Source organism: Fusarium odoratissimum (genome assembly GCF_000260195.1).
Source record: "Fusarium odoratissimum NRRL 54006 unplaced genomic scaffold supercont1.19, whole genome shotgun sequence".
Classification (NCBI taxonomy): Eukaryota; Fungi; Ascomycota; class Sordariomycetes; order Hypocreales; family Nectriaceae; genus Fusarium; species Fusarium odoratissimum.
The window spans coordinates 264,549-282,214 of NW_022158704.1; the positions used below are offsets into that span (position 1 = coordinate 264,549).

At 49.3% G+C, this 17,666-nt stretch overlaps 6 protein-coding genes across 10 annotated transcripts; 2 read left to right on the top strand and 4 right to left on the bottom strand.

The window, feature by feature from the left end:
- The first annotated feature begins 604 nt into the window (after positions 1-604).
- Positions 605-3,084, top strand: FOIG_10702 (uncharacterized protein). The gene is made up of 2 exons (XM_031211160.1): positions 605-1,344; positions 1,398-3,084. The coding sequence occupies exons 1-2, from the start codon at positions 1,180-1,182 to the stop codon at positions 2,295-2,297; spliced, it is 1,065 nt and encodes a 354-aa protein (XP_031059093.1). The 5' UTR covers positions 605-1,179; the 3' UTR covers positions 2,298-3,084.
- Positions 3,085-3,872: 788 nt separating this feature from the next.
- On the top strand, positions 3,873-7,225 carry FOIG_10703 (dihydroxy-acid dehydratase). 4 transcript variants are annotated; one of them, XM_031211162.1, is made up of 8 exons: positions 3,873-3,979; positions 4,035-4,118; positions 4,180-4,848; positions 4,980-5,228; positions 5,280-5,377; positions 5,430-5,437; positions 5,487-5,594; positions 5,643-7,225. In XM_031211162.1, the coding sequence occupies exons 4-8, from the start codon at positions 5,097-5,099 to the stop codon at positions 7,097-7,099; spliced, it is 1,803 nt and encodes a 600-aa protein (XP_031059095.1). In that variant the 5' UTR covers positions 3,873-3,979; positions 4,035-4,118; positions 4,180-4,848; positions 4,980-5,096; the 3' UTR covers positions 7,100-7,225. The 4 variants fall into 4 exon arrangements, with proteins under 4 accessions (XP_031059095.1, XP_031059094.1, XP_031059096.1 ...); XM_031211161.1 differs by having other exon boundaries at positions 3,873-4,118; positions 5,643-7,218; XM_031211163.1 differs by lacking the exons at positions 3,873-3,979; positions 4,035-4,118; positions 4,180-4,848 and having other exon boundaries at positions 4,855-5,228.
- FOIG_10704 (sorting nexin mvp-1) lies at positions 7,188-10,417 on the bottom strand. Of its 2 annotated transcripts, none has more exons than XM_031211166.1 (4): positions 9,568-10,417; positions 8,466-9,367; positions 7,815-8,408; positions 7,188-7,764 (listed from the first exon to the last, which is right to left on the bottom strand). In XM_031211166.1, the coding sequence occupies exons 1-4, from the start codon at positions 10,070-10,072 to the stop codon at positions 7,555-7,557; spliced, it is 2,211 nt and encodes a 736-aa protein (XP_031059099.1). In that variant the 5' UTR covers positions 10,073-10,417; the 3' UTR covers positions 7,188-7,554. The 2 variants fall into 2 exon arrangements, with proteins under 2 accessions (XP_031059099.1, XP_031059098.1); XM_031211165.1 differs by having other exon boundaries at positions 7,228-7,764; positions 7,815-8,414; positions 9,568-10,361.
- A 114-nt stretch (positions 10,418-10,531) lies between these two features.
- Positions 10,532-11,782, bottom strand: FOIG_10705 (50S ribosomal protein L15). The gene is made up of 2 exons (XM_031211167.1): positions 11,291-11,782; positions 10,532-11,211 (listed from the first exon to the last, which is right to left on the bottom strand). The coding sequence occupies exons 1-2, from the start codon at positions 11,605-11,607 to the stop codon at positions 10,641-10,643; spliced, it is 888 nt and encodes a 295-aa protein (XP_031059100.1). The 5' UTR covers positions 11,608-11,782; the 3' UTR covers positions 10,532-10,640.
- A 1,290-nt stretch (positions 11,783-13,072) lies between these two features.
- FOIG_10706 (uncharacterized protein) lies at positions 13,073-14,273 on the bottom strand. Its single transcript, XM_031211168.1, has one exon. The coding sequence runs from the start codon at positions 14,146-14,148 to the stop codon at positions 13,282-13,284; it is 867 nt and encodes a 288-aa protein (XP_031059101.1). The 5' UTR covers positions 14,149-14,273; the 3' UTR covers positions 13,073-13,281.
- A 124-nt stretch (positions 14,274-14,397) lies between these two features.
- FOIG_10707 (mannosyltransferase) lies at positions 14,398-17,277 on the bottom strand. Its single transcript, XM_031211169.1, has 5 exons — positions 16,391-17,277; positions 15,939-16,337; positions 15,799-15,885; positions 15,339-15,750; positions 14,398-15,289 (listed from the first exon to the last, which is right to left on the bottom strand). Exons 1-5 carry the CDS (start codon positions 16,672-16,674, stop codon positions 14,945-14,947), a joined length of 1,527 nt encoding a protein of 508 aa, XP_031059102.1. The 5' UTR covers positions 16,675-17,277; the 3' UTR covers positions 14,398-14,944.
- Between the last annotated feature and the right edge of the window lie 389 nt (positions 17,278-17,666).

Genomic DNA, 17,666 nt, shown 5'->3' on the forward strand with positions numbered 1-17,666 from the left:
AAACCAAAAACCCCAGAAATTGGGTGTCTCATTACTGCAGGTTTTGTCTTGTGTTAGTCTCGTCTCGCGCCCAGTCTATGGTCAGGCTAAAATAGTATAGTGTCGTCTAGTTTGTCTCCGTTTAGAGCCTCAGATCTTGTTGTAGCAGTATTTGTTTTGAGTCCCAGACAGGAACTGTAAGATGAATCATCATCCACGACTTGTTCCGTCTGCGATGGATGCATGTTTTGGTTTTGTTCATGTTGCAGCATCCCAACTCCAGCCAAGCCACATGCCATGCCCTGCAGGCCCTGAATCTACCCCCATGCCCTGTCCTGTCGTCTAGGCCTGGAACCCCTCCCACCCCCGTTCGTTAACGCTGTTAGACTGTTCCTGTTAGATGTAACAGGGGCCCTGGCAGTGAGCAAACCCTTGTTATGCCCTGATCCATGTCCTTCCTCCAATCCATGCATGGCCCGAACCATCACCACCGTCGTGGCCGTTGCAATCTGCCCCGTACGTACTGTACCTTACTCTAGTGAGCCTGTTACTGCATGCGTGCCGCTGTAAACTGTCTATTGTGCCTGTTTCTGAATCTTCCATTGTTATTACTACACCACTTGCCCCTCCCCTTCTAATAAACTACTTCTACTTCTCCTCTTTCCCTTCTTCACTTTGGATTGTCATCCTCAACCTCACATCTTTTCTTTTCTTTTTCTTCTGCTTTGCAAGAAACGCTGTCGCGTCTTGTAATTGTATTCACTTCTTCGGCTCTGCTTCACTTCTTCTACGCAGCTAGCTCCAACACACTCATTAACAGTACCAACTTGGACCAACTGGTTTGGCTGCTGACACTCCTTTGAACAACAACAACAACCCATTACCTTCTACACAACAAAACCGATATTGGTTTTTCATTCAACGCCTTTTTATAACAATTCTGTTTCATTCTATCTGAAACAGTTTCAGCTTTTGAGGACTTTCCTTTCCGGTGTCTGTATTTTCGAGTTTAAATATTCTCGCTGGCTTAAACAGCACATCCGGCATTCGAACGATATCACTCGCTTCGATCACACTTGGTCTGGCTTCTTCTTCAAGACCAGCTTATACGACGACTTTCGACTCTTCGAAAAACGACGATTCTTTTCAGCAGCCTGACTTTTACTTTACGATACCCCATTGCGGATTCAAGGCAGTACAATGAACAGCCGACCAATGAGCTCAGGCATGCCTCAACACCAGATGGCTCACGCCCCCGCGCCTTATATCCCATCGCGGGATTCCATGGACCGCCACGACTACGGAATTTCAAAGAACCGTAAGGCTTCGTCGACTGGCGGTGGACGTGCTTGGAGCGATGAGGAGGTGAGCCGATATTGTTTAGTTGTGCCGGACCAAATCACTAACCCCAAGTTTAGGAGTCGTATCTCATCCAAACTCGCCTCCAGAAGATGCCATATAAGTACATTGCAGCCCACCTCAAGAAGACAGAGTTGGCTTGCCGTCTTCACTACCATCAGCTCTCCCATGGCAGCAACCGACGCAACAAGCGTGCTGCCTCAGTCTCATCGGGTGCCTCCAACGACATCCCCCAGACTCACCACGTGAACGTCCCCAGCCCTGCACGAGAGACTGTCTCTCGCTCAGTTTCTCCTGGTGGAAGTGTACGAAGTTATAGCCCTCCTCCCTGCAACGTCAACACTGCCAGCCACATCCAACTCCCCAGCATCGTTGGACCTAGCGATGTCACTCGTCTACCGTCCATTCTCCCAAAGCCATCTCGCATGTCTCTCCCACCTCCCGTCACCAACCAGTCATATACGACGACAGTGGACGTCGCTGTTCAGATGCCTCATGCTGCTTTTCACCACCGCGCAGCTTCGCTTCAACGAACAACACCTCCCCTGCGTCTTGACTGCTCAGTTGTGCCTGCTCCTGGACCCGTATCTTCACCTCCTGCACACAATGCCTCGCATGTCGATCTTTCACGCCTTCATTCCATCTACTCAACCCACCGCGCGTCTTTCTGGACAACAATCGCCAACGAGTATGGTCCTTCAGTGTCTCCCACTGTTCTCGAGCAGGCCTGGAAAACTGGCACCTGCTGCAGCCCTTCTTCTCTGACACCAATCACCCCCATCTCAAGCCCAGGCCAGGTCGAGAAGGATGCACAGAGCCAGTCCTACAACAAGGGACAGGACAAGACACGGATCTCTTCGATCCTTGGAATTGACGCTGACCCACGAACCGCTCGCGATCGGGATATTGTGAGACGGCTGGAAGAGGAGCGATTCGGTATGATGCAAATCGCTCACTGAACATGGACTCCTCGGGTCACGTCACCCCGTCTTGATCCTCATCCCATCCAGAGGCGAGGTAATTTGGAATGAGGACAAGGTGAGACTGCAGCGTGGTCTCGCCTCATTGTATGATACGCCTCCTGCTTTTCGCATTTCGTTTCAATCACGGCATTGTTGCTCTCTACCACCAGAGGCATGCACACGACACGGCATATCTGCCACACACTAGGGCATTTTACTTGCGCCCGCACTCGTTTTCACGAAGTACATCACTTTCATTCTTTTCACTGTGCGCCTATACCGTTCTTATCTTACGAACAAAGTATTGTCTAGTGGGTGGGATCCAGTTCAATACTGGATCCTTGAGGTGGAAAAAAGGAGGTAGATGCACGGCATTTGCTACACGACATGAAGAGCACTTGTCGCAGATGGAGAGAGACACTACTACACACCTTTTCCGTCCTATGCTTGGAGTAAAGACCTGTCCCGGGGTAGTGGGCAGAGTCATGGATTTTTCATTTGGTCTCGCTTTCCGGTTTTTTTTGACGTTTTTTTTTTTTTCTCACCCGTTTTATTTGGCTTGCCATTTCGGCAGATTTCCTTACATTGTACAGTCCTCTTGTTGTTTCGTATTCAGGACTGATGAAATTACGGTGATGAAAGAAAAGAGCCAAAGCTCAAGACGCTCGGCCCCGGGCTACTACTACTGAGCGGATGGGGTTTATGGGGAGGAGGATAATATTAGATACACCCTGTCAGTGGTAAAAGCTGGCAGGCATCAATTGATAATCTTCTTCACCTTGAACTGTTTATTGTTTCATGTGGACTGTGACATGACAGCGTTGAAAAAAAGTGCTGCTTGCTTGCGTAATTGAGGTGAAACTAGATCAGCGTGTGTTAGTGGAGGGTATGGGGATGGGATATGTTTGAGGTTGCTCGAGACGGTGATACGTCCGAACAGTGTCTGTACAAGGTGTCATGAAGATGATTTCGCAGCAAAAGCCCGAATTGTAATGGTACTGCTGAGTGATGCTTATGTGTTGTGGTGAGTTGGGTGGGTGGGTGTATGTGTCTTGGCTGTGCAGCGTTGCAATGCGTTTTCCGAGTCTCTGTTTCACAATGACGACGGCTGTGTATCAAGACGCATAGACCAATATGACTTGCATGATCTTGGGGTTGATATTGACGAGTTGTGAGTACGTACAGTGTGTCTTGTAGCTGAGGTATGAAAGGAGCCGTAAAGGGTTGTGTTTGTTTGTAGTTGAACAACCGACAAATGGAGGTCATGCCTATTCTGGACTATAACATGATATATCTGATACGTCGAAACATTACAAATTCTCGGTGGTTAGAACCGTTCGGGTGAGTGTCAGCCGAAACTTCGGTGTCTCCCCCCCGTATCCGATCCGCGGTTCGGCCCCGGTGGATGAAGAAATTGTGGATGTCACGCGGAGAGGGGCGCATCGGGGATCATGGGAAGGGAAGGGAAGGGACGGATCCATAGCGAATGGGACTGCGGAGTCCCGGCTGAATGTAACTGTAAGGTTGTTAGATATTCTTAGGGAGGGTGTTTTCCCATTTAGCCGCTGTCATGCCGTTTGTTTTTGTTTTGGGGGTTAATTAAATTTGACCCCACGCTTATGATCTGGACGAGGGTATCGTGAGGGGAGCATGTTTCCTAGGAGTGGAGATGACCTCGGGTATTTCAAGTATTCATTATCTCTTGCACTCACTCAACACTGACAGAGGAGACAGACAGTTCTTGTTTCCTCTGTTTGATTGGCAATGACTAGCTCGGACCTATTAAAGCTCGAGGGATCCGCAGTTGCTAAACCGACGGTTGGTATTCGACAAAGCTCAAAGGTCACTAACTAATGTGCGGGGTTGCTGGCCTCTCTAGCAGGCGGGAAGTGGATATGTCATGATCATACCAAGTCAAGAGGGGTTAAAGAAAGAAGAATCAAGAGAAGGGGAAACTCTTGATGAGATACCCGGAGCGAATGCCGAGCTGTTCGGTCCGGCAAAGGAAGGATAAGTGAGGCAAGCCAAGATTTTGAGTGAGAATAGCCTCTTCTAACACGAGGTAAACGAGTTTGACGCAATTTCACGAGGCTTCTCTTATCTATCATGTGTTGTCAATGAGCGAGAAGCGACATTAGCTTGGGGAGTACAAAATGTCACAACTGCAGCAGCCGTTATCATCACTTCCTTTCTCCCGTATTATAATCTCACTTCCATCTCTTCTCTCTTCGTGACTTGTGATATCGTAAACTTCAACTGATCAACAGAGGAGCCAACGCCACTCACTCACTCTACTCCGCACACTACACCACCTCAAGTCACAGGGCTACGAAGCTACAGGCTACAGGACATTCCGCTTACATTGAAAAAAGTCACTAAAATTGAACTACTCCGCTCTTCGGCAGACGCATTGCAACTCGCACCACAATTCTTGTCTAATCCGACGCTTGTCTTTGGTCAATTTCTCTTCGTCTTCGGTTCTCTGTCACCCTCACCCAAGACCAAAGTCTAAAGACCTTGTTGTCCGGAATCAATTCCTTTATATAAGGTCAGTCACTGCCCGTGGGGTTACGCCTTGGCATCCTCTTCACTGTAACATAAACCAGCTCATCCTTTCTTCCTCTTTCTCACTCCGACGTCGCTATTTATCCTTTAACTTAAACTAATCCAAGTCATCAGGAGATAGCTCCTTTCACCTGGACTTAACTCTGGTGTTTCTCAGCCATTGAATCACTAGAAGCCGCTGAACTCCACCGACAAACTACAGACTGAGATCAGCTCTCACAGCTCATCATCATGGCGGACCAAGTCCAACACGACCCTAAACAAGATCCCGACTACATCCCCTTTCCTTGTCTTCCTCCCGGTGGTGCTCTAAACCGTTGGTCAACAAAGATCACTCGCGAGCATGACTATCCCGGAGCTCAGGTATGCTTCCCCTACCTCTACCATATCCCAGCAACTCACTGACATTACCAGGCTATGCTCTACGGAGCTGGTGTCCCTAACAAGGACAAGATGAAGAATGCCCCTCAAATCGGTGTTGCTACTGTGTGGTGGCAAGGAAACCCTTGCAAGTGAGTTTTGAACCGAAAGCCTCTCTCAAGACTGAACACTAATGATTTGTAGTACTCATCGTAAGTGAGACAACCTCGCGCTGGTAAATCTATACTCACAAAGTTGCAGTCCTCGATCTTGGCCAAATCGTCAAGAATTCTATTGAGAAGGAGGGCATGATCGGGTGGCAGTTCAACACCGTTGGTGTCTCTGACGCCATCACTATGGGAGGCGAAGGTCAGTGAAACTCACTCACAAAATTCACAAATAACTCACACCTCTCAGGCATGCGTTTCTCTCTTCAAACTCGAGAAATCATCGCTGATTCCATCGAGTCTGTAACTTGCGCCCAGCACCATGATGCCAACATCTCTATTCCTGGCTGTGACAAGAACATGCCCGGCACTGTAATGGCCGCCGCTCGTCACAATCGCCCCTTTATCATGATCTACGGCGGTACCATCCGCAAGGGTCACTCTAAGCTCCTCGAGCAGCCCATCAACATCAGCACATGCTACGAAGCTTCTGGCGCTTTCACTTATGGCCGACTCCACGCAAAGACAAATCCTGGTGAGGCTGGCCGTGAGAGCTCTGATGTCATGGATGATATCGAGAAGCATGCTTGTCCCGGTGCCGGAGCCTGTGGTGGCATGTACACGGCTAACACTATGGCTACTGCCATCGAGGCTATGGGTCTTTCACTACCTGGCTCTTCGTCATACCCTGCCGAGTCTCCTGAGAAGCGTCGTGAATGTGAGCGCGCTGCTCAGGTTATCCGAACCACTATGGAGAAGGATCTCCGTCCTCGCGATATCATGACCCGAGCTTCTTTCGAGAACGCTCTTGTTCTGACTATGATTCTGGGTGGTTCCACAAACGGCGTTCTTCACTTCCTCGCCATGGCCAACACAGCTGGTGTACCCCTGACCATCGACGATATCCAACGCGCCAGTGATAGAACACCTTTCCTCGCTGATCTGGCCCCCAGTGGAAAGTACTACATGGAGGATCTGTACAACGTTGGCGGAACACCTTCTGTTATCAAGATGCTCATCGCTCGTGGTCTTCTTGACGGCAGCATCATGACCGTCACCGGCAAGACTCTTGCCGAGAACGTGGAAGACTGGCCCAGCCTGGACCCTGGTCAGGATATCATCCGCTCTCTCGATAACCCTATTAAAGACTCCGGCCACATCCGCATTCTACGAGGAAACTTTGCTCCCGGCGGTGCCGTTGCCAAGATTACTGGAAAGGAGGGTCTGTCTTTCACAGGCAAGGCTCGTGTATACGACACTGAGAAGATGCTCAACGCTGCCCTGAACAAGGGTGAGATCAAGCAATCCGACGGTAACTTGGTCGTTATTGTTCGATATGAAGGCCCCAAGGGTGGTCCAGGTATGCCCGAACAACTGAAGGCCTCTGCAGCCATCATGGGTGCTGGTCTCTCGAATCTCGCCCTCGTCACAGACGGTCGATACAGCGGTGCCTCTCACGGCTTCATCGTCGGTCACGTTGTGCCCGAAGCTATGGTCGGAGGCCCTATCGCTCTGGTCAAGGACGGAGATGTAATTACTATCGATGCAGTTAGAAACCGCATTGATGTCGATATCACCGATGAGGAGATGGAGAAGCGAAGGAGTGAGTGGAAGGCCCCCGAGCCTAGAGTCAAGAGAGGTGTGCTGGCCAAGTATGCTAAGTTGGTCGGAGACGCTTCTCACGGTGCCGTGACAGATCAGTGGTAGATATCCAAGACTGACATGGACAGCAAAAAATAAAAATGGGAATATTTACGTTGCATTGAAACACAACACCATGATCTCGCATAATATTGAACAAGGACTAACACGACCATATAATTAAGAGCAGCGACTTGTATAAACTTGGCAAGTTTGATTTCTATTATGAATGAGGATTGGAAACTAAAATGAATGAAGGGTATCGAGCACATCCACACGCTTCTCTGCCTCCCGCTAACGCTCCTCTTTCAACCCATGCATAACCACCTTCTTGCTCTTGTCTTGATACACAAATACATCTTGCACGCATAAATATACTTTGAAAACACACAACCGCTTCTCTCCTCTCCCGTAGTTATATCCAATCACCACTCAATGTCTCCCCATATAATCTCGGCGCTTTCATCGACAGGCCAGTCGTACGCTGTAGCAAATGACCCTTGATGACTATCTGGCGGACTCTAGTCACCCAGGGGCATGCCCTCAAGCTCATCTAGCAATCGTCGCCAGTTGTCTGCGAGCATCTCGGCGTACTTGACTCGCTCGCCGGCCCAGTCCTGGTTCCATCGGCTGACCTGGTATTGAGTTGATTGGAAGGTGACAAGTTCGTCGCGGATACACTCCTTGACGAAGATGGAGCGATTGTGTTGCTGGACAATAGACTCCTTATCCTGATCCTTTGTTAGCGCTTCCTCTTCTAATAGTTTAGAGAGAGACTTACCTTGATGATGTTCTCTGCTATGCGGTCGATCTCACCAGCCTTAACCACACCTTCTGGCTTAGATCTCAAGTTGGCAAGCTTGTTCTCATTTGTCTGAATCCTCCGCTCCAGATAAGGAATGTTATCTTTATCCAATCGCTCTCTTCGCTCAAACATCTCACGCACGCTGACAAGAGCATCTCGTTGGCGCTTGAGGTCCTCAAGAACTCCCTCGTCCCATCCACGGCTCTCATCCTCCATCAAAGCCTGGCAAGTTCTGAGGTGTTTGCTCATGGCAACAAGTCCATCATTAAGAAGAGGAACCTCGTTGGTGTCAGTTGCGTAAGTATCCTCCGATGTTTCTGTCAAAGAAGCCAAAGAAAGGGCAATACGAGCGTGGTCAGCAGCCACGCCCTCGGTCCGCTTGACGAGACGATCCATGATGTTGCAGACGTTAATGTAAAGCTCAGCAGACCGCTTGACGCCATTGCGTGTTCGGTTGAAGAGATCCTCGAGTTCAGCTGGCAAAGAATCCTCCAAACCAGGTGGTAGTGCTCTATCAGTAAACTCATCCTGAACAGAAATGGTAGCTTGCTTGCGCCACACAGATAGTTCCTGATGCTGATATTAGCTTCAGCAGTTGATTTACACTTGGTGGCAGAATTGACTTACTGTAGGAACGGTCAAGAACATGACGACAAGTTGTTCCTGACTCAGAATCGGGTGCCTGATAAGGGCATTCAAGAACCGCGACAGACCCCTCCTTCGCTTCTCGATAAAAGTCCCATCGTTGGACAGATGGCTGCCATTTACACCTACACGCTTAGGTGGAAGTAGCGGTAGAATACGGAATGGATATCTCTTGTGTAGACAATCCAATAGCCAGACAAAGTCGCTGTATCTGCGAATAACCTTGCTACCGCGCCTTATGCTCGAGATTTCATAATTATGGTGCTGGAACATGAAAACACCTTCCTTTTCCGGCATAAGCACAACAACGACATTCTCCTCGGCGCCTCGGCTGGCTCTACCACTACTCGTATGGTGTTGAAGAGCTGGAGGTTGTGCAGTTGGTGTCATATCGGGAGCTCCACCAAAGGGATTCTGGACAGGCCCAGAGGGAGATTCCCCAAAGCCTACAACAGGGTTGTTCCCATCAAAGTATCCCCATCCACCAGGCGTTGTCACCGAGTTGCTGCTATGCTGTCTCCGGCTGTTTGGAGACGTAGTGGCTTGAGGGGATGCAATATTAGGCAGAGGAGGAGCGTCGATTACTGTTGTCGGGGGTGTTTGGCCAAAGCCGGCATGGCCATTTGTGCTGTTTCGCTGGGTGCCGTTGGACTTGGAGGGACCATGATCATGGGTTTTGTGCATATCAGGACTCCCCCATGGATCATCCTCTGGGTCATCCATGGCTGGTCGAAATTGCTTAGGCTGTTGTTGCGCGGGAGGAGTTTGTTGTTGTTGAGGAGGAATATCTTTTGGAGGTGTCTGAGGCGGCTTCGCGGAGAGTTCAGCAACTGGAGGTAGGATGGGCTCTGCAGTGAGACCCGCGAGCTTGGGTTGCGGAAGGCCTGTGATGGAAATGAGTTATTAGCTGGACCTGAGTAGTGTCCCCACCAACCGCCGGGGGGCATATGCCAGCACTGATATGACATCCATGGCATTGCATTGACCAGTTGATAGGGCAGCTTGTAAGTCTTGGCAAGCAAGCGATTTACATGAGGGGAAAATAATCATGCGAAATGCGAATCGAAGAGATATGTTTACTTACGTTTTCGGCGCTCGTCAACACCATCCAGGCTTATGACTTCGCCCTCTTGTGCAAGGCCTACCAGAGCCAGCAGCACATTGAACTCGTTTCGACCTAGCAGTACATCCCCGCCTCCAGGAGCAACCAGGGACATAATGCGAGCTTGGGCATCAGCACCAAGTCTGGCAGTAGCAAAGAGCTTTGCGACACCACCAGAAGTGACCTGACCTCCGCTACCATCTTCGCGCACTACTGTATCGAAGGTCTCGATATATTCATCGGGCACGTCGTTACCGGGGAGGAGGTTGCGAATAAGATCGGCTCTGCTCTGCTGCTTGCGCGGCGTGGGCATGTCCCAAGGTGAATCATGGGAGTCGTTATCGTCAGCGAAGAGACTGTTGGATGGCTTTGGAGTTCCAGAACCAGAGTCATCGTCGAAGAGTCCAGCACCGCCGCGACGAGCTGGACCAGTAGACGAGCCCAGACCTGGGCTGTCCTCCGTCGGCGATGAACCAAAAAGTGACATTGTGACTTTCAGGCGAGCAGTGAATGTAAGATTATCTTGCGGCGCGTATCAATCTCGTCGATGTCGATCAGCCGAGTCGCGATTACTCGTGGAGAGCGTAGATCGGTCGTCTAGATAGCGATTCGTAATCGAAGCTGCGAAGAGGACGATATACAGCGCAATCGAGTTGGGTGCGCGATACCGAGCCTGCGATGGAACAAAGCTGCAGCTACAGGAGTTGAAGCGAAGCCAATAAGCAATACAGAAGCTCTAGCGACGAAATACACGCGAATTGAGAGGCAACTGGGAGGTTGGTGAAGTCATTCCAAGTGGAGAAGACCTGGGTCTGCGACATCAACTTAAACCGGACGGAGCTGTTGTGGAGAGTCATGGGTACGTACCCCCTGACGCATGCAACGGTTAAAATGGATGTTACTGGAGACGCCACAGCCCGTCGAGACTGTGGCTGATCACCAGAGGTTACAGAAACAAGTTCGTGAGTTCAATTGTTTGTACATTGCTTGTTATCACATCCAAGTGTCTATACTCGGTCATTATAATACAATTCTTCATATGCCCTTCCCAACTCTTAGAACAGAGTCTCCTCAGTGGCTGCCTTCTCCTTCTTAACCTCGCTCTTGATCTTGTGCACACCAGGCACCCTGAAGTACAAACTGGGCGACTCTCCTGGCGCAAGCTGGTGGCTCAAGTATCCTCGGTGTGCGGGATCACGATAGTACTCGATGTCCTCACGGCTGGTAGGGTCGGGTAATCGGTACCGGAAGGGTGAATCGCGGGCTGCGGCCAGCACAGTATCGACGTGCTCCAATCCTTGAGGGAGAGGCTTATCTGTGTTGACGGACTGGCCTCGTAGGAGTCGTTTTATGGCCAGCTTGGTATAGTATCGGGTGAGGACCTTGCCTCCAGCACCTTCAATAGCGGCAATAGCTCCAGCAGAAACACGGGAGACCATTACATCGATGGGCTGCTTAAGCATATCCGCACCTCGGGAAAGGACCTTGACACCATCCTTGACAGTTCCAACAATGCCACACTCGATCAATTCCTTTGGTGTAATCTGCTTGGTGGGGTCGATTCGTCCTTGGTCGATCCAAACCTGGATCTGGTCGAGGTTGACTTCCGACATCTGAGGAGCTCGGCTGCAAATTTGTTAGTCAATTGAACTCTTGTAACTCCTGACTCTTCAAATTCTTGTCGGGATATTTGTAGGCGCCTCACAAGTTGCTGAAACCCTTTCGGCCATGCTTGACGATCAAAGGTGTCTGACCACCCTGGAACCACGGCTTGACCTTTCCATGCTGCTTCTGACCCTTGTGACCACGACCAGATGTCTTTCCGTGTCCGGATGAGGGACCACGACCAACTCGCTTCTTCTGGTGAACGGCGCCAGCGTTGTTGGCGAGACTGCTGAGGATAGACGCATTTCGGGTCTGGAGGGAGAGGCCGGAGAGGTAGGCGGTCAGCGACGACACGGGAGCATTGGCAGTCGTCCTGCAGCACAGCGGCGTGCTGAAGGGTGAAATTCGAGGAGGCATCGTCGTGGAGAGGGCGCCGTGGCCGTGAGTCTGGAATTGATGCTGGCGATCTCGAAGTCGACGGTAACCAATTTTTTGAATGGCTTAGCGCAAGAACGTCAAGCTGGGGCAGTGGATGCCTCAGGCTGCAACTCATAGAAACTCATCGACGACAGGCTCAGAGCCAACGTTTTCGAAATTGAGATTGAAAATGATTATTATATTATTAGAAGACTTCATAAAGTCTTTGTATCTTCACTGGCCGTACCAAAGGTCCGGCCCTTCCGGAAAGAGGGAGCCGTTGAACCTCCCTCAAAGATATCACTTACATACATTACTCCTCTAATACATCAACCACAGAGCCTAAATCTTTCACCTGAACATTTTAATCCCCTATAGCATTCATCATGAAGCATTTATGAACCGAGAACACGATAATCAGTTGCAGAGAGTCCTTCCTCCCAGGCTTTGCGTATCCCCAGCCGTGCTTGCGAGTCTTTCTCTTGCCTTAGCAGCGCGCTGAGCTCTTTTGATTCTCTTTCTGCGTCTATAGATAGCCAAGCAGCACCCAAATGAGAAATAATGCAATAAGAGGCATACCAATCACAAGAAATAAAAACATTGGATCGGATGCAAGATTCGCTGGGTCATCATCAGTAGCCCGGTGGTGCTTGAACATCATGGTGCCCATTTGAACGATCGATATAGCTGTGTTCAAGGCTGGCCAGATAAACTTTGTAGAGACAGCGATTAAACAAGTATTGTATAAGCCTTTTGGCTGGCTTCCGTTGTCTCAGCTCAAGACGCCCAGTTTCGTTGTGAATGACCCGTACGTTGAGATGCTTGACTGATGGAAGTCTAGCACAACTATCACCTCGAAGGAGATTCTGTCTCTTAGTTTTGTACTCAAATAATGACTATAGTAAAGATTAGATATTCCGGTTGACATTGTGGGTGTAAGCGGATGCGTACTTACTCAACAAAATACTCATGGAGCTGTTTGGTTGCGGAAATCGTGCAGGTGAGACGATATGCAAAATAGACCAAACAATGAGGGGAACACTGATATATACCATCAGGTATTAAACTGTAAGTTTAAGTGAATTGAACATCTCTGTACTTTCATCATCCTTGTATTCAAGCATAGCCCAAGGCACACTCTTGACTGCATGAATCTATAAGTCAACAACAACAACAACAACAGCAAGGGTATCAAACATATAAAACCAACACTCAATTGAGGATTGACTGAAGATAGAAGCGCAAGGGTTGTAAAGCTGATGAATTATGCTTAAATACCATACAAGGCACGGCCTGGGGCTTCGCCTTGACTCAGCCCATCTCCATGCATTTGAGAGATGTAAATGCTCGAGTGCGTGTCTGGGCATAACAGAACGACTCTTAAGCCTCTGGATACAGGAGCTACCCCAGGTCTTGTATGACCCTTTTGAACATCCGGAAGTTATTGTTTACTCAAACCAACTTTGTCGCCCCATGACTCGAGATGGACCTTAGATCATGAGCTTCTGATGACATATGCTCGGGACATATAAACGGCCTTGGATGTATAGATTATATACATACAAACGACTTTGCAATGTATCAATGAATGAACCAACTCAGTATACCAACTCCAAGCTCTTCGAGAGCAAATACCCAACACCATATAAGTGCAAGAAACCAATCTATCCCAACTCACAATTCTACAACTCTCTCATCATCAAAACCCTTTGTGTTCTCCAACGTCGGGCCCTTATACCCCAAAACATACCCCCTCTGATTCGCAACAATCTTCACACCACCTTTCTTAAACTCCGTCGTATAATGCGTATGACCAAACATCCAAACCTGCACTCCACGCATAAACTCCCTCGCCTGGATAACATCCGTCGAAAACGCCGTCTTGTACGGTGCATTCGCATGTTCTGGTCTCGAAGACCCTTTTACACAGGGTGCGTGGTGCGTTACCACTAAGACATTTCTCTGAGATTCTGCTGGAAGGTTGTTGAGCTCGGATATGGTCTCTGTGAGATAGGTGAGATCCCGGGCGTGACACTCGTTGTGTTTGGCGACGGTCCAGTCTTTAATAAGTTTGTAGTCTGATACTCGGAGGGCAATGGTCTCAGCTGCTGAAGAATGGATATTCGACCATAATGTTGCGCCGATAATTGTGAGTTTCGAATCCGGATCGTCCCAGCGATTTCGATCCAAAATCACAAGTTTTCCCTTCAGAGACTTTTCTTTCTCCAGCTCCCTCGCCTTTTCAGTACCGTCCTCATAGCTCATCTCATAGAACTCATGGTTGCCAAGAACTAAGAAAACCTTCTCGAAGCGTTCTGTTTGGCGTGCGAGGAAAGGAAGAAACATGTCGTAGTCGACTAAACGGCCTATATCACCCCCAAGAATGAGAAAAGGTGCTTTGGCAGGGAAATCAAACGTTGCGTATTGTCGATTTAGCTCCAGATGAAGATCCGACATGATTTGTACTGCTCGGCCACATGGTTCTCGATGAGGAATCGCAGGGCCGAAGAGATATTCTGAGACACGATTTAAGGCACCCATTGTGACCGAAACTGATATGGTTTGTGTGACGAGAATAGAATAGAATAGAGAACAACCCGTGAATTGAATGATATTGGCGCAGACTTCTCTTTGTGGTTTCTAGGACTCTTATACATAGGACTTGGTCAGCCCTCCATGAACTGGTGGGTCTAGAATTATAGCTGATTGCCTTGAGGGCAGTGCTCTCTAGACCGGGGCCTCCAACGCCACGTCCATTCAGCCCCTGGGAATCTGCCTACGCTACCGCGGAATCTACACACTTAAGGGATGGGTGCATGAGGCTCAAGGTTTGCAGTAGTAAGAACCATAAATTAAGGTCAGGGCGATCACTTATGCATAATACCACCAAAAGAGACATGCAACAAAACCACTTCTCTGTGGTTGTAGAATGAGCCGGTCCTCATCCTACATGTATCATTAATACCAACGGGTTCTCTGACATCTAGAGTAGATTGTAAATCCATCTTCTCTTAGATCATCTTGACAAAGACCTCCCAAGCCGTGTATGCAGCAGATTCCCCACGATGCGCGTGCCCTATCCCTTTAGTACAATGATAGACGAGTATCCCGGCCATGGCTAAGGCAAAGGCAGGATGCTCGGGACAAAAACAAAACGCCGCACCCTCTTTTATTTTCCCTGTCCCCGAATGTGTAATAATTCCTTTGACCTAGTCGAATGAAGTTGCTTATGCCCCTGAAGCGCCGTTGATGTTTGGTTGATAATCGCAGTGCTCGAATGCTGATGATGATCCGTTTGTTAGAGTCCATACTCAAGACAGCTCAAGTCTAAAGTGGCCTAGTACGGATGCTCCCAGCCGCCAGCAACGTCGACCCATTCTGCAAGACATGATCCCTCTTTGCCTTCAACGTCGACAACGTCTGTATCACATCTGCAGCGACAGCCAATGCCACCTTCTTGCACGTCGTCCCAATGCTCCCAGTAGTCGTCTTCCTCAAATCTCTTATACTCGGGGAATGTTGTCTTTTCTAGGTAGGGCTCACGTTCGAGCTGTTTGCCCGGCGCATTGGCAGGGCAATGCTGAATCGTTGTATGTCGGTAACCAAAGTCTCGGAAGTAATGGATATCCTGGGGCCCGAGGAGAGCGCCAGCGGCAAGGGAGTGAATAGGAGCATCGCCCCACTAAGCAATGTTAGCATCGTTACAAAAAGGGGGACTTTGGCTTGCATACTCGTTCCATCCAAAAGCCACCGCTTCTGTCCATCATTTCAAAGAAGTCCTGGTACTCCTTGCTGCGGAACCAGCTGAGCTTCGCAATTTCGAAATTGGACCAAAAGTGGCACATGTTGTAGGTCTCTCCCTCCATTGACTCAGGGTCGACAATGTTCTCCTTTTTACCCGTGAGGGTATCCCAGAAACTCTTCTCGGGATTTGGCGAGGTATCGCTGTCCTTAGAAGCGTCCTCGTCATCGTCCTCTGGTGGCTCGACGAACATTTCCCACAAGCCCTTCGATGTGATGTTGTTAAGTCGCTTGTAGGCGGAGGCGTATCGAAAGATATTGGGGACAGTCTCTCGAAGTTCCTTGACGGCGATGGTGAAGCCATATGTTTTGTTGTGTTCGATCATTTTCTGGAAAGGGTCGCTGCAACTAGTTAGTAATGCGACTGCGTCTTACTAGAGAAGAACGTACTATGTGATGTCGCAAAAGTAGCTGATCTCGGGCTCGACTCGCCAGTACCACTCATACTTGAGTAATAAGGGGTGGTTGAAGAAAAAGCTATTGCGCTGTTAGTCAAGCTGTCCTTGATCGCTAAGAGAACCTCGACCTACCCAGAGTAGAATCTGCACATTTTGTGGTAGCTCTCTAGGCCTCCGTACATGACGGCAGCGTCACCCTGCTTGGCAATACCCTCTGAAGCTACCTTGGGGTCAATCCAATCGGGGAACCCCCACATGTCTGGTCCAACCTTTCCAAACTCAACATCTCCGGAGGTGTGGTTTCTAACAGCCTCCTTGAAGTTGTCGTCGAAATCACCATCGTTGAGGAACACATAGGGGTAATGATACCAGCGATTGAAATGTCTCTCGACTGATTTTATGGATTGCAAAACACCATCGATCTCCTTGTTTCGCGCTAATATCACAAATGCGGCGTTGGCTCGAGGTTGGCTGGTGTCAGGCTGGGCGCAGCCCTCGACGAACACCTTATCGTACTTTTCGCTGATTTTCCTGTTTGGGCTGTTAGCTATCTGACATGCCAAGCATGCTGATATCAGACTTACCGCATCTTGGGGGGAGCACCCCCTGGTATCAGAAACCTGCCGGGGGAACTGGGATGGCTGACGAAGAGAATAAAAATAAGGATTAAAACAAGCATTGGAAAAAAGACAACCACGCCCAGAGGCACGGAAATTGTAGAGTTCCCCTTTAGTCGCAGGGGTCTTCGGAAAAAGGCCATGCGAGAATCGACCGACTTGTTATGTTTGGAATCCCTCTTCTCGTCGAGGGGAAGTTGTAGAGGAGGTTTGCTGGGAGCCACCTTGGTGGCCCTCCTGATCAAGTCCATGGCGAGGAAGATCCTACCACGGCGGTAGGTATTGTGATCGGTAGCAGTCGGAGTCTGGAGGACATGAAAAGCGCCGTATCGTGGCGCCTGCGACAGCCGTCGAAGACAAGATTGAAGTTGTAGATGTGGTCGTGGTCGAGGAATAGGAGGCCAGGGAGGGAGATCGGTATTGGTAGATGGGGCAATTAACTTGTACGGTAGCCGTAGGTAGTTCGGTCGATCTTCAAGGTGGGACCGGGAAGTTTAAAAAAGGTAAAAAAAAAAATTATGTCAAATGTGATCGCAGAAGAGAAGACGGTCGTGGTATCGTTGTCGTGGCTCGTGGATTTCGATGGTGTCGTCGCACGTCGTCCATAGACGTAACATTGAAGGAGAAGCAGTCGTGGGATGGGATATTGGATCTCTAAAAGACAGACAGGGAGACGGTTTGAATTAAGTAACGAGCGGCAGGGACCACATTCCCTGATTCTAGTGCAATACAGTAGAAATTCCACCAAAGTCAAAGCCAAAAGCAGGCCCAGAGTTTGATCTAGCAAGCAAAAAACTACTGACGCGTCGACCTGGTAGAGACGGTCGGTGGGGCACAGACTCCTTGTTCTTGGCGGATGATAGCGAGAGATCACCAATGAATGAGGGAATCCATGTTATGAGTTACATTGCATGTTCTATGTACATGTACAGCAAGGGCGGTAGAGACTGACTGACTCTTGTACTCAGACTAAGGGTCTTGGCCTTGAAAGGGATGCCCAAAAAAAGAATAAGAGAGAGGCAAATAAGGGAGAAGACACAGACAGATAGAGCATGAGAGGGTGGGAAGTGGGAGCACACAAAACATGACGGGGCCGTGAGCAGAGTCTGTAGCCACTGAAGATAATGACTGATGTAGGGGAGCAGGGAGGTACTGCAGGTGTAGCTTGAGCTGTACCAACTGCAGTTATTCATGCACATTCACCAAGATCCCGGGTCGTTACAGGGGGCACGGGCTCGTCCGT

Coding starts and splice junctions, on each gene's coding strand:
- FOIG_10702 (XM_031211160.1), top strand. CDS start 1,180: ATGAACAGCCGACCAATGAGCTCAGGCATGCCTCAACACCAGATGGCT. Junction 1,345..1,397: donor GTGCTTGGAGCGATGAGGAG/GTGAGCCGATAT, acceptor CCCCAAGTTTAG/GAGTCGTATCTCATCCAAAC.
- FOIG_10706 (XM_031211168.1), bottom strand. CDS start 14,148: ATGGGTGCCTTAAATCGTGTCTCAGAATATCTCTTCGGCCCTGCGATT.
- FOIG_10707 (XM_031211169.1), bottom strand. CDS start 16,674: ATGGACTTGATCAGGAGGGCCACCAAGGTGGCTCCCAGCAAACCTCCT. Junction 15,751..15,798: donor TACTTTTGCGACATCACATA/GTACGTTCTTCT, acceptor AACTAGTTGCAG/CGACCCTTTCCAGAAAATGA. Junction 15,290..15,338: donor GTGGCTTTTGGATGGAACGA/GTATGCAAGCCA, acceptor AACATTGCTTAG/TGGGGCGATGCTCCTATTCA.
- FOIG_10703 (XM_031211162.1), top strand. CDS start 5,097: ATGGCGGACCAAGTCCAACACGACCCTAAACAAGATCCCGACTACATC. Junction 5,229..5,279: donor ATGACTATCCCGGAGCTCAG/GTATGCTTCCCC, acceptor TGACATTACCAG/GCTATGCTCTACGGAGCTGG. Junction 5,595..5,642: donor CATCACTATGGGAGGCGAAG/GTCAGTGAAACT, acceptor CACACCTCTCAG/GCATGCGTTTCTCTCTTCAA.
- FOIG_10704 (XM_031211165.1), bottom strand. CDS start 10,072: ATGTCACTTTTTGGTTCATCGCCGACGGAGGACAGCCCAGGTCTGGGC. Junction 8,415..8,465: donor TGTTCTTGACCGTTCCTACA/GTAAGTCAATTC, acceptor AGCTAATATCAG/CATCAGGAACTATCTGTGTG. Junction 7,765..7,814: donor TAGCAGAGAACATCATCAAG/GTAAGTCTCTCT, acceptor ACAAAGGATCAG/GATAAGGAGTCTATTGTCCA.
- FOIG_10705 (XM_031211167.1), bottom strand. CDS start 11,607: ATGCCTCCTCGAATTTCACCCTTCAGCACGCCGCTGTGCTGCAGGACG. Junction 11,212..11,290: donor CGAAAGGGTTTCAGCAACTT/GTGAGGCGCCTA, acceptor ACAAATTTGCAG/CCGAGCTCCTCAGATGTCGG.